Source organism: Perissodus microlepis, chromosome 11 (genome assembly GCF_051167445.1).
Source record: "Perissodus microlepis isolate ML-2025 ecotype Zambia chromosome 11, ASM5116744v1, whole genome shotgun sequence".
Lineage (NCBI taxonomy): Eukaryota > Metazoa > Chordata > Actinopteri > Cichliformes > Cichlidae > Perissodus > Perissodus microlepis.
The window spans coordinates 2,739,483-2,756,486 of record NC_140471.1 but is presented as its reverse complement, the minus strand read 5'-3'; the positions used below and the strand labels follow the sequence as shown (position 1 = coordinate 2,756,486).

The following is a 17,004-nucleotide window of genomic DNA, read 5'->3' as shown; positions in this document are numbered from 1 at the left end:
TGGAGGCGTGGTCCAGCTCCTGAAGTTCAGATACTTTATCTCCAGTTAATCCCTGAGATTTGGTAACACCCCCCCCCTAACACCCTTAAAGTCCCCTGGCTACTCTACCACGACCCAAGCTTGTTTTTTGACAATAAAATAAGAAATTAATTTTTGTGTTGGTTTGTTTTTGATCCCGATTGCAACAAAATCACACATTTGGACATTATACGGTCAGTGGTGTGGGCTGGGGTACTTAGTGTTGATGACTTCCTCAGATTAAAACTCCTCAGTCATCGTGCAAACGGAGAGTAAGAAATCAGCTGTAGCATAAACCTGGTATGAAAAGTAAGACCCCAGATCCATGTTTCCCTGCCTGTACCCAGCAGGATTTATTAACCATAACTGGGGTTAGCTGCTCGTCTTGTTGTGCAGAGCAGTGTGTGTGATTGGTCAAATGTGCTATCAGCTGATCTATACCATAGCAGGTGACTGAAGGGCTTTTTGTTGCAGAAGTTTTGCTTTTTTGCAGTTTAAATTCATTTTACACAGTGTAAAAAGATTCATCTGCATGGGTCTGTCATTCAGGAGGATTTGATTGTTTGTGCCTTTTTTACTTGTAAAAAAAAAGTTTCTTAATGTGTGATTGCTGTTTTCTTTTAAGCCTAAATAACCTTGATGCTTCTTTGCTTTCTGCTGCAGAGCTGGGGTCGGTTCACCTCGTCAAAATCAATAGTTTATTGACAATTTTTGAGTTTAACAGCCTTCTTAGTGCAGATATTGTGTGTGTAGTTATTGTATTGAGGTGAATTAGACCCAGCTCTGCCCTGCACTGTCTCACTTTATGCTGTGTTTGTGATTCCCATGTAGATCTCTGGCAAGAGATTGTTTCAATCTCCGATCTTTTTGCAGTTGCGTGTAAAAAGTAGGGGCCAGAGAAGTTTGAAAGTGACCCTTGTACGAGGCTATAACCTGGAGTCACTCTGGCTCTGTCTCTTACAGAACAAAGTGGAGGAGCTAAACCAGCGACTGAGGCAAGCTATGGATGGTCAGTCTTTAACGCTCCTACTGAAAATGTCATTAATAAGTGACTTTTCCTTTTAGTCCCAGCAGATAAAACTAAGCTTAGTTGCAGTGAAAGTTTGGATTTGTAGCTCGTCTTATTTTATTTGAAATTTCTTCATCATTCTGTCATGAACGCTCAGGCGTCGTTTTAATACATCGATCTGTAAATGTCTTTTGCTACATTCCTGCTTGTCTGCGCTCTTCCTCTCATAGACAGCAGGAACCTGCCGTTCGGTCGGCCTGCTGTCCTCTTCCGTACCAAATACTGCATCCTGCACCACAGCGACTACATCAGTGGCTACAGTGAAACTCTGTCCATGCCCGTCTGGACATCGTACACTGCCAGCAGACAGGTACTGCTCTCTCCGTCCTCTCTGTCTTTCAGTTGTTGGAAGTACAAGTGCTTAGGTTTAGTTAACTGTTTAGCAGATATTTGATGTTTCAGAATTTTTTCTATAAGTTCATCTCCTGCTTCCAGCACCATTGCTACTATTGGGGAAACCTCTTCTGAGTGCCGTCATGTCACTGATTTCACTACAGGCTTTAGTTTAGGGGGGCTGTAGCTGAGGAGGTAGAGCTGCTCATCTACTGATCAGGATGTTGGTGGTTCAATCCCTTGCTACTGCAGTCATCATGCCAACACACTAACCCAGGAAGCTCTCTGATGCATCCGTCGGACTGTGAACGTTAGATGGAAAGCACTGCTTGTGTGAATGGATGCAAGTTGTACAGAGCAGAGTAGAGGCAGTGCATTTAACATTCAGACACCAACTCCTGTGTGAGATCTTAATCTCCGATTACCATGCTCATGATTTACTGGTTACTGGTCTCCAGCTACGATCCAGACACCAAACAGCAATCTTTATGCCTGAAAGGCTGTCTTCAGAACAAAACAGCTTGTACTAACAGCATTTTGTCAAAAACTGGATGACATTCATTCTTGGTGACTTTCACCAATATTTCTCATGAGTCTGGTTGTGCACCTGGATCAAAGACATTTGGAAAATTTGCATCTTTTGCTGCTTCTGGTTTCACTGTGAGCCAACGTTGTTGTAATAATGTGATAAAAGGCTGAAATAATAACGGCTGTCGTTCTTATTTTGTCAGTTTCAAGGCTTCTTACTTGCCCTGAGTTTGTTTAAAGTTAGCTTCTTAGTTCGAAGACATTTTAAAAATCCATGAAAAGATTTTGTTTTATTTCCATTAATTTCCATTTTCACTCATCTAACTACAACTGTTGTTCACTTGACAACTCTTTGACAGACAGGCGGGTCTCACACAGCCACGTTTTACAGGATACAATCAATGCTTTGTTACACACCGGTTGTCCTCACATTCAGCCCCGAGCTCCATCACTGTAGTTATATTAAGTATCTTTAAACAGCGAAGGACGCTATGAACCTCCTGCACAGCAGGAAACGTGCAGGTGCTGGACAGTGTCACCTGTCTCACCTGAATGCCTGCTGACTGTATCTTTTCTGTGCCATTTTTCTTTCTCTGGTCTTTGAAACAAATCCACGATATGTTTAACAGAACTTTGTATACTGCTGGTCTTCCAGGTAGAAGTGTCTCCTCTGCCTGAAGCTCTGTCCAACTGTGTGAGACCTGATTCCAGAGTCCCTCCAGCTTACAGCCAATCATGTACCAACTACAGAGCAGATAAACACATCACGTACGCCTTTCTGTACCCACCACGTAAGTGAGCCCCCGCAGCAGAGTTAACACAGCATGTCTGGTGAAGGTTTTACTGGATTCTTATTCCTACAATAATAATACAATCATATTATTATTCTTTTTTTCCCACACTTGATCGTATCCCATGACTTTATTTACCACATTAATCCTGTTTTTTTCCTTGCTGACAGAACTGTCGTCAAATCTAGACAAAAAATCCGATGCTGTCCTCATCACCAACACTGTTCCCATGTATCCAGCATTCAAGAGTAAGTCTTTACCCCAGCTTTAGTGAACTCTCTGTTTTATGCTTTTAATCCACCACCATCATCTCTCTCCCTCTCTCAGAGATATGGGGTTATTTCCAGAGAGTGCTGGTGAAGAAATACGCCACTGAGAGAAATGGAGTGAATGTACTGACTGGACCCATATTTGACTACAACTATGACGGTGTCAGAGACTCAGCTGAGAAGATACGAGAGTAGGCACACTTAATATTTCGACGTTTCTCTTAAACCTCCTTACTCCAGGGTGAATTATATACATGTATATTTTTAACTGTGGACAGTGCTAATGTTTGGAAAGTGTGTGGAACAGCTTCCTGACCTTGATCTTCTCTTGCAGGTATATAAGTGGTACAATCCCAATCCCCACTCACTACTTTGTGGTCCTGACCAGCTGCTTAGACTTCACACAAGCTACAGACTCGTGTAACGGACCGCTCAACAGCGCCGCCTTCATCCTGCCGCACAGACCCACCAACGATGAGAGCTGCAACGTACGGATGGTCACGTTTAATTTTCCTTCTGCTCTATTCCTTTTCCTCATCCACAGCAGATCTTGCAAACATAACACGAAAAATGTTTCCCGCACCAAACAAATAAATAAAAAAAACCCACACAGCTGAGCTGCAGCCACACCAGGTTGCTCCTCAAGCTGCTTTTGCATAAAGAAACAGCACTGACAAATACATACTCAGCTTCAGTCCGACAGGGGAATTGGAACGCTCTAATGCGTGGGTGTTCTTGCAAACACAACTTCCTGCACTTATATTATTATTTTTTACAGACAGTCTTTCAGGAAATCCGTCTGTCAGGCTGTACAGTTAGTCCAACTCCTCCAGTATTGCACAGCAATAAGTGCTATTGCCAATAAGCTTTGCTGTGTCTCCAAGGACAGTGTCAAGAGCATGGAGGATATTCCAGGAGACAGAAAGTTACTCTAGGAGAGCTGAACAGAGCTGTAGAGGGTCCTTAACACATCTCCATATTTGGAGGGCTAGAGGGTGGAGTATCAGCCAGCAAGTTTAGGAAGAAGTATTCGATCAATCAATCAATCAAGGCTTTATTCGCCACGTGCAGGTTGCCCTGCAGTGAAATGGGACTTGCCCCAGCCTTGTGGGGGTTTGAACAGCCGGTTCCGCTTCCTTAATTCTTCGATAAGTCAGGGCCAAGCCAGCTCCGATCAGCAGGAACCCTGTTATCATGGTTCCAAATAGGTCGATATCTTCAGCACATCTTCTCAACTTCTCGTTGAGAAAAGGGTGTCAATTGCATTCAGAGACCAGTTGATCAAATCCATAATTCCTCTTTTAGGTTTAGAAACAGACTGTGAGAGAGTGTTCCAGGGAAGTAAAAACACAAGACAAGACAAGGACATAAGAAGCTAAGCAGGGAAGATAAGGGAGAGGAGAGGAGAAAAAGTGCGACTGCCTTCGCCGAGAGAGTTCAAACTAGTAAAATACTATAATTTTACCTTTCAAAACTGGAGCACCTCCTGCCTGTGGTAGCTGGGATAGGCAAGATGGCATTGTGTCATTTTTTAATATTCCAAAATGAAGGTAAAAGGTTCAAAACTACACAAAAGTGCACACCAATACTGTGACCACAAGCATGTGACTGTGAAGGATTGGTGGTTCGTTTGACGGCCCACCAACGTCACAGCTGATTAACTCCACATCTATTTACATGTGAGGTTTAGAGCATTAGCTGGAGGGACAATAAATCAAAGACATTGTCCAAAAACTGAATGAAAAGCTGCACTGTTCACATGTCTTTGAAAGGAAATAATAACTCAGCAGTTACTGAGCTTTAACTCTTCTCCCGGGACCCCAAACTACGCTCACGTTCTTGTGAATAAGAAACTTTGTATGTGCAAAGTCTTAAGATCAACTGAAGACAGCCTTTCAAAACATGAACCAAAGAAACATTTTCGATCTGACGTCCATTAATAAGAGGTGACTGCTGCTAACGCTGCTTGTCCTTACTGCCTCCACAGAGCTCAGAGGAGGAGTCTCGTTGGGTGGAGAGCCTGATGAAGATGCACACAGCTCGGGTCAGAGACGTGGAGCTCCTGACAGGCCTGGACCTGTACCGCAGGACCAGCCGCAGCTACGCTGAAATCCTCTCGCTCAAGACCTACATGCACACCTACGAGAGCGAGATCTGAGTTCTGCTAATGTTCCTGACGTTATCTTCTGCCGTGGTGGATCGATGTGGTACCAGGAGGAGCTGCAGTCATCTCACCCCACCAGCTGCTCTGCAGCATCTATGCTGTGGCCCCTTCACTGACTCCTTCATGTGCTTTCATGTCAGTAACTGTTATTTTGCATACATTTTGAACACCACTCAGCTAAGAGGCCACTCGAGTTTAATATTTAGCTTTTCAAAAGGCAGAGATCGATATCCATTCGCAGAAATGCTGCTGCACAATGACACTCATTTCATCCATCCAACCATGACTGTGCCCACCTATGTGTCAGAGGCTGTGACTGGAAACGAGCTCCACTGATAATGAGTCACAGCATCACTAAATATGTCTCGAGATACTCAAGTAGAGTTACACCATAACAAATCAGTGTAGAGACAGATTCTGACCAATCAGATAAAAGCTTTTATTTTTCTTTAAATATAAGTAAGATGTTCTCCTATGTGTGTGTGGCTGTATGACATACCAAGAGAAACACAAACTTTCTCACTTCCCTTCATCTTTAAGCAACCACTATTTTTGGATACACTCAATGAAATCTGTTTTCAAAAGTCTATAAAAGACCATTGTGGATTTTGTTACATTGGTTATGTCCTCACGTTTGTGTATTGTCAGGTACACAATGATCTACATGTTGCACCAGTGCACAATCAGATCAGTTGTTTAAGTGTTTCACCAGCCTGGAGGCTGTTAGGAGGCTAAATTCTGCTATAAAGAAATTGTGTTTTTCCACGTGGAGGTGCCTGAAACAGCACTGTGTCAAGAATCCACGATTCTTTTTCATTCCATATTCTGGACATTGTAACTTCAACATGGCTGACATTCATCAATAAGACCTGTTGTCACATCATTAAGAAACCTGCTGTAAGTCAGGTTCTCAGAGCACTGCGTTTCTCTTGACATCATGACATTTTTCATGGCTATGAAGAAACAAAGGAGGTTTGTATTTTCACTGTTTCCTCTCTTCCTCATTAGTCTCCTTGGTCAGAGTGTGGGCAGTTTTCCTGTGAATGCACAAGCATTAGAGCAAGACAGTTTATTTGCTGTGGAATTTCATCTTCTGTCCAATTCAGTCAACTTTCCAAATCAAGTGAAAATGAATTCAAATGGAAAGCAAAGTGAACGTGAGGCTGTGGGATTACACTAGGCCCATCCATAAACGCTTTTACAAATCTGGGACTGCAGATGTGGAGAGCTAGAATCCACATGTTACAAAGAAGCGATGTTTGAATGATGTCAAGGAAAAGTGCCTTGCACCACAGAGCCCCAGAGAAATCAGCAGTAAGGACTGTAAAACCAAAGCTGTCTTCTGCACGATGCATTCAGCTCTTCCTCGACATGATGAGTGCTTTAAAAATGCCTTTGGTGTGTCACGGGGAGTGACACTGGTGTTTGTGTGTGATTGTGAAGGTAAATTCCAGATTTTTCTTTGTATTTTTGATTGTCAAATATGTGGGTTTCATTGTGAATTGTGTCCAATAACAGTGTTGATGATGATTTATTGTTTTTGAAAAAAAAAACACGTACCACCTGTGAGACCGACTTATTTAAACTTTATGGAGATTTGTCAATAAACAAGTGTTTTTACTAAAAGAGCTGTGCTGTTTGCTGTGGTGCTGTCAACAAGAGGGAATCCCTGTTGTGTGTCTGCAACTCAGTGTTTTGTCTTTTTGGTTCAAGTTGTATTCAGTGAGTTATGGTTTCCTGTTTATGTTACGTTTATGGTTCCTGTTCTGTTTCTGTGCCTCTGTGTTCTTGGGAAGGGTCATTGTCTTTAGCTTACGTGTCTTGAGTTCAGCTCTGTGTTTCCTGGTTTACCTAGATAGTCCTGGTCCTTTGTCAGTATAGTCTGCTTTACTTCCTGCATCCTGTCACATTTATCCCAGCTGTGTCTCCCTCCTGTTGTGCATTCCCACTCGTTACCTGGTGTGTATTTATTGCTTGCGTTGTCCTTGGCTCTTTGTCGGTCTGTCTGCTTGTCGTCCCTCGTGTAACCGCTGCTCTCTGTCCCCTCGCGTTTCTAGTTTCAGGTATGTGGTTTTTCTTAGTTTTCCCAGTTTAGGTTTTGGCTCATTTTCTGTGTTCCACCTGTTGGTTGTTTTGTTCTGCCGTCAATAAAGGCTGACTTTCTGTTAGTGATGGCCAAACAACGCTTTCTGAAGCGTTGAAGCTTGTGTTGAAAAACGGTTCATTACTCAAAGCTTTTCAACACAGTCCTCTCTGGTGACATCTGGTGGCCAAACATATGACGAGCAGCTTGAATCTACAAAATAAAATGAACTGCTTCATTATGATTGCCCACTCTACAGAGTGGAGTTCACAGTTCTGTCTGATATTGGGCCGCCGTTGTGCTGCTTTGAACATGTATTTTTTGGGGGGTGAAAAACTTGCCATGTCTATTTGTTTAATAATTTTGATCAATAAACATTCCTTGTTTAAACATGTGCCATGGTGTGGTCTTTCTTTGCTCGTGACTCCTCGACGTTTGTAAATGCAATAGATTAAAAATACATATAATAATGTACAAAACATTATGCAGTATGCTGTGACGTCCTGACTCCGTGTACTTATGCAATCAATCGCTGGACAGTTATGTTCATGAATCATATTAAATTAGGCCAGTTTTCTTATACGTATTTTTGACCCAGGGGTAGAACTGATCATGAACTTGTAAAGTAAAAGTGATGCATTTAAAGTCAACCTGTTTGGTTTTTATTTAAGAAGAGAATTTGTTCCACTGTGCGACGGTCGAGTCTGTTTCTTTTCTTGGCGATAATTTCTCCTGCCTTGGAGGAAATCCTCTCACATGGAGCAGAAGACGCTGGAGTGCACAGACCATCAGCTGGGTGAGTCCTCCTGAAAACCCACCTCTTTACCCTGGCCTTTGACACCACGAGAGATCTTGGTTTTTAGTTTGATTTTGGTTGTTTTTAGTTGATTCTATGCAGTTTTATCTCGTTTTAATATAGGGCTGTTTTTAATTTTTTATGTGTTTTATTTAGTTAGTTTTGCTGTTTTCTGTTATTCTGTTGTTTTTAACTTATTTTCTGTACAGCGCTTTGGTCCTGTCCTGGGTATTTTAAAGTGCTTTATGAATAAATTGGACAGTGCTTCTGAAGCAGTGTGTTGTTATTTGTGACACGCACCGGAGTGTCAGCTTCAAGCGAGCCACCACTACTTTCTGTTTGCCTCCATTTGGGTCCACTCCTCACTCTCTCCGCACGAGTCGCCTTTGCAAATCGTGACATTATGGTCTTCTCAGGCTGTGTAGGATGAGAACAAAAGTTACAATAAGAGATCAGCACGGAGCTCTGTAATACTAAAAATATATATTGTTATACTGCAATTTGCAGGACCTAATTAAGGGCCATCTTTCGTCAATAGACCACAGTTTTTGGCAGCATCCCTCTTCCGGTCTTCTTTGGTAGGGATGGACATAATCTTAGTCAACAGAGAATCTCAAATGGCCCATGCTACATTTGCGACTATGTTTCTGATGGAGACCTTGTAGCCAGGCTCACTGTTCTCTGAATCTTTTCACACGCTATTGTTTCAGGTACAATAACCATCAGAAGAGTTCTCAAGGTACATCCCAATTTCCTGAGTCCTGGAGTGTTTGAGCCTTAGACCCTCACCTGTTTTACCCATTTATGTCTTAGTCTTTGATCTTATCTTTTTTTGTTCTTTTGGTTTTGTTGAGACAAAGCTGGTCTCTGCGATTCTTTTGGTCCTGGTAGAGATGTTTCCATGTTTTACACAATCCTTTTATTACCCATTATTCTTACAGATGGAGATCAGCACACTGCATTCCTATGCAGTCCTATGCTAAAGGCTGATCTAAAGAACTCCACACAGCAGTTACAGTTATAACCTCTGGTCTCCTCCCCCCTACAGTAAACACTCCCACAATGGAAATACACTAGTACAGTGGCCAAGGGTGCTGACACCCTGACCCCCACCTCCTTTTAAGGCAGTGTCCGTTTGTCCTTTGTCTGCCCCTCACTCTCAGTAACTCTTGCTTCCTGCCCTGGGGGTGGGGGTTGATTGCCCTCCTGCCCTGCACCCCAGGTCTTTGTTCCCTCCAGGCTTTTCTATTTTGTATTCTTACACCCATTAACTGTAATATTATAACGTTGCAAGCAATCACAAACTATATTCTCTTTAACTCTGATGTATATTAAGGAATCTATCCTCAACAGTTTCTCTTTGACACCCACACGTAAATCAAACAATCACGTTATCCTCTTCTGTTCTCTGGTCACGCCTCTGAGCTGATGACATGTGGATGACAGTGTCAGTGAGTATAGGAAGAAGAAAATAAAGTTGATGTAACTGAAGTGTTGAATGTGCTGAAAAATGAAATGAGTGTAAGCTGATGAGTTAGAAGTGGGTGCAGTGGGTGGTTATGAAGTGGAGGAGGAAGACAGGAAAACAGCAGAACCTGGTTTCACGACTTTCAAGAAAGTGAAAACCTATCAAAAGAGGAAATCTGAAGTTCAGCTAAAAGAAGTGCACTCAAGTTAAAGGACAGTTGTTGAAGACTTTTCTGTAGAGCTGTCAACGTTAACGAGTTAATGCGTCATCACGATTAACTTGTGTTGTCCTTGGGACATTTTTGTCCCCAAAAGAAATCCTATCAAAAATGTGTTTTTTATTCATCAAATGATCTGAAAATAACAGAAGTTATTCACTACTATGCTATGCACAAGTAATTTGATTTATTTATGGGGGTTTTATTGGATTTTATGACATCTCTTGTCCTCGGGGACAAAAACATCCACAAAGTACAAAATGTTGCAAAGGGCCATATTTTCACACCATACTGCTTTCAAACATCTTTGATTTTGGATCAAACAAAGGTCATAACAACAACAACAGGCAGCACAATGAGGACGCAGGTGCTCTACATTCAATCCAATTTCATTTATATAGCACGAAATCGCTACAGTTGCATCAAGGTGCTTCATATTGTAAGGTAGACCCTACAATAACACATACACAGAAAGTTCCCCTCCATTGCACTGGAGGCTTGTGAGCTAATTTTTTTACCATGTTGTGCAAAGGAAAGACTGGTAGAACAATGCATATATTGTCCTCTGGTGTAATGAGGAAGAATTAATGTTCAGGAAGATCCAGGGTTAGAAAATATTGCAAATATTTAGATCAAATATTTAGATCATCAGCTCCGGCAGCTTCAGGTGGGTTTTGATGAAGCTTTTCACTGTAGTCTCCGTGTCTTCTCCAGCGGATTCTGGAATACCAGAAAATACGAGATTATCTCTCATGCTACAGGCTTTTAGATCAATAACTCTTTTTTTTATTTTCTCTATTTAGCTGGGTAACATTACAGTGAGACATTTCACCGACTCCCTTAGCGTGGCATCTTCAGCAGCGAGCATTTCCACCTGCTGCTGGCTGAACTCCAGGGATTCTCGCAAGGATTTAAATTCCCGGTGAAGAATCTCCACCAAGGACAGCCTTGCATCGAAACTGGACAATCGCTTGTCGATTGACTCCAGGATGTCTGCAATATCTTTGCCGGGGCATCTCAGTTTTGGCCGGGGAAGATGCACTCTGAGCCTTCTTCGTCACGAGATCCTGGAAGCACCGGTCAATGTAATCTTGGAGAGCCTCTAAATTCTCCCTGTTGTTCTCCAGGGTGTTGGAGATCATTTAGACAAATGTTGTTAGTTATGAGACAATTGATAAGTGTATTTGGTATAATTGAAGCTTAAAGAAATTTGTTAAATTCTAAGCTACCATTCGCTTTAATTTTCTGCCAAAATCTCCGGCGTCTGACGTCACTTACAACATGATTTCCTTACCTTGTCCGTCACCTATCGTCACTTCCTATTCTGACTAAAGTTCAACGTTATTCAGATAATCAAAATAATGTAAACATTTAAATATTTTATTGTCTCATTTTATGACATTTTTGTCCCCTGAGGACCACAAGTGTATGGAAATCAGGAGGACATTATCAGGGTTAATGTGATTAAAATGTAACACATTTAACCCATCCGGAGCACAGAATGGACAAACTTTGGACAAACTGCCTGAAATGTGTTGACAGAGACATGTCAGGGATTTTGAGTCACTTTGCACTCCAGATGGGTTAATTGTGTTACAAATTTTTTAATCGGGTTAAACGTGATGATGGATTAATCCGCGTTAACTTTGACAGCCCATTTTTTTGTGACCTAGACGGTGAGGTTATCCCATAGAAAAATACCCCATAACATGCTGCAGAGGAAAAAGAGCACGGCTGTTTAACACTCAGAGGCACTGATGTGAAAGGTTCACTGGAGGTCAGAGTGAGATGGTGACATTATTTTAAGCGTGCTGACATCAGTGAGTGGAATAGCAGCACATTGCTTTAAAAGCATCAATATTAGCTTCACTCTGACAGCATGGTGGGAGTTTCTAAAAATGACTGAGTCTTCGTTAATCCCATGCAAACCTACAGCCATTTGTAAAAACCCCAACATACTACATGATAAACTGCCAAGATTGGAGATGTAAAGGTATTAAATACTTGGAACATATATTCGAAGGAACAGATTTTATTCAGTTTGACAGACTAGTTAAACAATACAAGATTATCAAGAATAGAATTTAAGACTAGAAAATGCATTTTCTGAAGAAACTGCAGTGTGGATGTTTTGAGCTGAAAAGAAATAATCGCTGGATGTTAAGTTAAAAATGTTGAAAGAGCTGAAAAATAAATTATTTTTCACCCGAAAACAAAAGTGCAGAACTGTTGAAAGCTGACGTTCACAGAAAAGAAGGAGCTGAAAAGTAGCTGAACATGTTCAAAAAAGCTGAGTAATAACAAAACAAAATTTGGAGTCACTCGTACTCCCTTCACTTGGATCCACACAGTTCAAAAAGTTTACATCTTTGAGCTTTGAAAAACACACTGTTGGAAAGAGAATAACGGTGGCGACGTTTTGAGGGTAAAATGATGGCTGTAGAGCAAACACTGAGCACACAGCAGCAGTTGAAAGAGAAGTTTTAAAGATGAATCTTGGAAGTGACAGACAGAGCTCGTTAAGCAGGCAGGTGTGAGTCTGGTTGCTATAGCAACTCCAACCAGTGGCACCACACACACACACGCAGACACACACACGCAGACACACACGCAGACACACACACACACACACACACGCAGACACACACAGACACACACGCACACACACGCAGACACACACACACAGACACACACACACAGACACACACACGCAGACACACACACACACACAAACACACGCACGCAGACACAAACACACAGACATGAGCCTGTCTGCTGCTGGTCTAGATAAACAAAAGTCACCCTGAAACAAATGCTTCCCAGGAAAAAACTACAAGTCGTATTGACCAAATTCTACGAAATTCTCAGTTTTCATGCCTGTGGAGTTTATTATATAGACGTGTTGGAAGTGTAAAGACTGTAGCTGTGTCCCAAAACGTCGGCTGCATCCTTCGGAGGACCCAGCCTTCGCGGTCTACGTGGGCCGGGTCCTTCGAAGACCGAGAAGGCCGGAAGTGCGAGGCTGTGAAATTGGACAGTCTAGCCTTCTGATTTGCGTCACCGCTGTGACGGTGGAGTTTAATAAACTCGTCCGTCTGCTCCTTGCTATCTAAAATATAACAGGACACTGGCGTAAATTCTCGACAGTCTCACACTTCTGTTTAATCAGTTTTCTGTTTGACGTTTATTCAGCTGTGTGAAAATCCCGGAGGAACCCACCCGATGGATTAATAAAGTTTTATTTTATCTAATAATCTAATAAGTTTGATCTCAGCCAAACCGATTTACTCCGGAACAAATAAAACACCGAAAAAAGGCAAACAATTACATTTTTAAGTTATACGAGTGACTTATATATCAAGTTTAACCTGAGTAGCGAAAGAGCGGGGGTCTGAAAACGATGAAGCCGGGAGTCCGCTGCTCTCGCCGGCTGGAGTGACCATTGAACCCCCCGGCTTGCTATCGAGCGGGTGGGTAACAGACGTCGCTGAAAACGTCGGCACACTTTTGCAAATATACGATGTCTTGATAAACCAAGCAGATATTTGTAATTTACACAGCTACTTTCTCCCCTGAAAATATGTTAAAAGTTTATTTTGTGACCCAGAAAGATTAATAAGACTAATTTTAGTAGCGGCCGCCATTGTTGGCAGCTGAAATTTGGCCGGGCCGCGCTATGAATTCTGGGATATGGTGGGCCACAAAGGACACACCCGACCCATCCTTCAAACTCGGTTCAAACTCGGGGAAATGAAGGACGCACTTGAGGGCTGCATTTCGAGCAGCCTTTGAATTGGGACAGCCTTCGTTGCGTCGCTGTGACGTAATTGGCCTTAAAATGCGGCCTTTAAGGCTGCAAACCCTGAATTGGGATACAGCCAGAGTCACTACCCGATCCATACCGGAAACCCGATCGGTACCACGCATGTGCAAAACGCCACTACTTCCGCTTGAAGCATTTTACGATAGTTACGGGTCAGAGTATCTGTTAAGATGTTAAGAATAACAAGTATCTCTTAAAACATTTTCAATAATGAAACATTTCAATTTAATGTAGACAAAAAATAAAAAGATAGTTACAGATCAGGACTCCCCGATCCTTACTGCACATGTGCGGATGTTTTCTTCTTCTTCTGTTTCATTTAATGGCAGTTAAACAAGTTTAATATTCAGAAACCTAAAGTATGTATCAGCAGCAGAATGTTTGTTACAGTTACATGAAGCTTTGAGTGTTTTGGATTAGTAGTACTGCTGTGTTTGTTGCATCATATTGCTGTAATTGTTTATATGCTTTATACAGGTCCTTCTCAAAAAATTAGCATATCATGAAAAGGTTCTCTAAATGAGCTATTAACCTAATCATCTGAATCAACGAATTAACTCTAAACACCTGCAAAAGATTCCTGAGGCTTGTAAAAACTCCCAGCCTGGTTCATTTCTCAAAACCGCAATCATGGGTAAGACTGCCGACCTGACTGCTGTCCAGAAGGCCATCATTGACACCCTCAAGCAAGAGGGTAAGACACAGAAAAAAATTCCTGAACAAATAGGCTGTTCCCAGAGTGCTGTATCAAGGCACCTCAGTGGGAAGTCTGTGGGAAGGAAAAAGTGTGGCAGAAAACGCTGCACAACGAGAAGAGGTGACCGGACCCTGAGTAAGATGGTGGAGAAGGACTGATTCCAGACCTTGGGGGACCTGCGGAAGAAGTGGACTGAGTCTGGAGTAGAAACATCCAGAGCCACCGTGTACAGGCGTGTGCAGGAAATGGGCTACAGGTGCCGCATTCCCCAGATCAAGCCACTTTTGAACCAGAAACAGCGGCAGAAGCGCCTGACCTGGGTACAGAGAAGCAGCACTGGACTGTTGCTCAGTGGTCCAAAGTACTTTTTTTGGATGAAAGCAACTTTTGCATGTCATTCGGAAATCAAGGTGCCAGAGTCTGGAGGAAGACTGGGGCGAGGGAAATGCCAAAATGCCTGAAGTCCAGTGTCAAGTACCCACAGTCAGTGATGGTCTGGGGTGCCATGTCAGCTGCTGGTGTTGGTCCACTGTGTTTTATCAAGCGCGGGGTCAATGCAGCTATCAGGAGATTTTGGAGCACTTCATGCTTCCATCTGCTGAAAAGCTTTATGGAGATGAAGATTTCATTTTTCAGCACGACCTGGCACCTGCTCACAGTGCCAAAACCACTGGTAAATGGTTTACTGACCATGGTATTACTGTGCTCAATTGGCCTGCCAACTCTCCTGACCTGAACCCCATAGAGAATCTGTGGGATATTGTGAAGAGAAAGTTGAGAGACGCAAGACCCAACACTCTGGATGAGCTTAAGGCCGCTATCGAAGCATCCTGGGCCTCCATAACACCTCAGCAGTGCCACAGGCTGATTGCCTCCATGCCACGCCGCATTGAAGCAGTCATTTCTGCAAAAGGATTCCTGACCAAGTATTGAGTGCATAACTGAACATAATTATTTGAAGGTTGAATTTTTGTATTAAAAACACTTTTCTTTTATTGGTCGGATGAAATATGCTAATTTTTTGAGATAGGAATTTTGGGTTTTCATGAGCTGTATGCCAAAACCATCAATATTAAAACAATGAAAGGTTTGAACTACTTCAGTTGTGAGTAATGAATCTAAAATATATGAAAGTCTAATGTTTATCAGTACACTACAGAAAATAATGAACTTTATCGCAATATGCTAATTTTTTGAGAAGGACCTGTATATTCTGAGGTAAGTTGATCTATAGTGTTACATCATATTCTATAAGGATGTTATGTGTTTGTAGACTTTCTGTCCAGTTTGACCCATTTAGCAGAAGTCAGCCTGTTTAAGGCTCTGATATCTATTCTGTATGACTTAAAGCAGTTATGACATGGTCTGATTTTCTCACCCAATAAAGGAATATTTCATATATCAGTCTACTCTTCATTTTATCAGAAACAGTTATCACAGCTCGTACATTTTGTTTTTACACATGTATGTAAGCATTGAGCCAAATGTAATAATGCCAACATATTAAACAAACAATATTTGTCTCTTATGTATAATACATCTGTATATACACTGTCAAAGATGCTTGTCTTTGAGTGAAGATTTAAGGTGATAGGAAATATAAATAACTGCAACTTGAATCTTTACTAAAGCTCAGAGTTAGAGTCCACTGCTGTAATAACTAATAACGATTAATATGGTAAATAACTTTGATATTGTCCATATTATATTTACATTACCACAGTGAGATGATTTTAGTCTCATGAACAACATTAACTAATTGTTATTTACTAACTAATCTTGAAATAACTGTTCAGTACAGAAATGAAGCCCAACAATCATGTTTTACAGTCCCGTGGTCTCAGCCTCAGATACTCAACTGATCAAAGTGATGTCATGACAAAAATGAATGACCAACATAACATTTTTTCTCCTTCATTTCTGTCACACAAAGCTGTATGAAACGTTTCTCGTGGTTAGTATCATGGTTGCTAGGCAACCTGAGCAGCGCGACGAAGGCTAGACCGTCCCATTTCACGTCCCATTTCCTGTATATTATTACACAGGAAAAAACAACTACAGTAAAATAATCACACCGTGACGCCTCTGTCTTTGTAAATGGAGGGACAGTAACTGCGTGTGTGTATGTAAGTGTGTAAAACCTGCAGACAGTCAGATTAACAGTATTTTGTCTCTATCTGCTGTTCTGCAATTCATCTCATGTAAACAATAACGTGGCGCACAGCGTGACGTGAAAAAAGGCACATACCTTTGACGTTGTGTGTACATGTAAACGCAAAAAAGGAGTTTTAAAAAATGTCAATTTTCAGTGATTCGAAATGTAATATAATCCACCCACTGTTATCATCTTCAATGCCCTGTACCAACACAGAGCAGAGCAGCTATCTGAACGCTGCTCCAACAGAGGTCGATCATCTTGTTAATAATTTCACCTCCTCATATAAAATAACATCTACCAGAGTTTTTTCTTTGAAAGAAGCTCCTTATGTCCATTCTTGTATATCAGTACATCACTGAAACTGATTTATTTAGCCGTGGAGGGAAACAACTGAAAATATGAAATAAACATACATGTAAGCTGAGACTCTCTAAAGAAACAGCATTGTTGTTGTTCGGCTTTTCATTTCGCCATTTGTTGATTCACTTGAAGAGCGAGTAACGTAATATTGGTCAAGTGATCAGCTTGATATCAATCTTTCGTGATACACCATCATATTTACATTATTTGTACAGTACGAATGATTTGCT

At 41.7% G+C, this 17,004-nt stretch overlaps 1 protein-coding gene across 2 annotated transcripts in view; it reads left to right on the top strand.

Annotated features, from left to right (window-relative positions):
• The window catches only part of enpp2 (ectonucleotide pyrophosphatase/phosphodiesterase 2), a 65,271-nt gene extending 58,471 nt beyond the window's left edge, over positions 1–6,800 (top strand). Inside the window, exons 19-25 of one of the 2 annotated variants that reach the window (XM_084943538.1) lie at positions 982–1,027; positions 1,258–1,397; positions 2,604–2,739; positions 2,910–2,987; positions 3,067–3,199; positions 3,343–3,496; positions 4,996–6,800. In XM_084943538.1, coding sequence (XP_084799664.1) covers positions 982–1,027; positions 1,258–1,397; positions 2,604–2,739; positions 2,910–2,987; positions 3,067–3,199; positions 3,343–3,496; positions 4,996–5,166 — 858 coding nt within the window. In that variant the 3' untranslated portion in view covers positions 5,167–6,800. Of the gene's footprint in view, positions 1–891; positions 1,028–1,257; positions 1,398–2,603; positions 2,740–2,909; positions 2,988–3,066; positions 3,200–3,342; positions 3,497–4,995 lie in introns of both variants that reach the window. The other variant, XM_084943537.1, reaches the window with a different exon arrangement.
• The last annotated feature ends 10,204 nt before the right edge of the window (positions 6,801–17,004 follow it).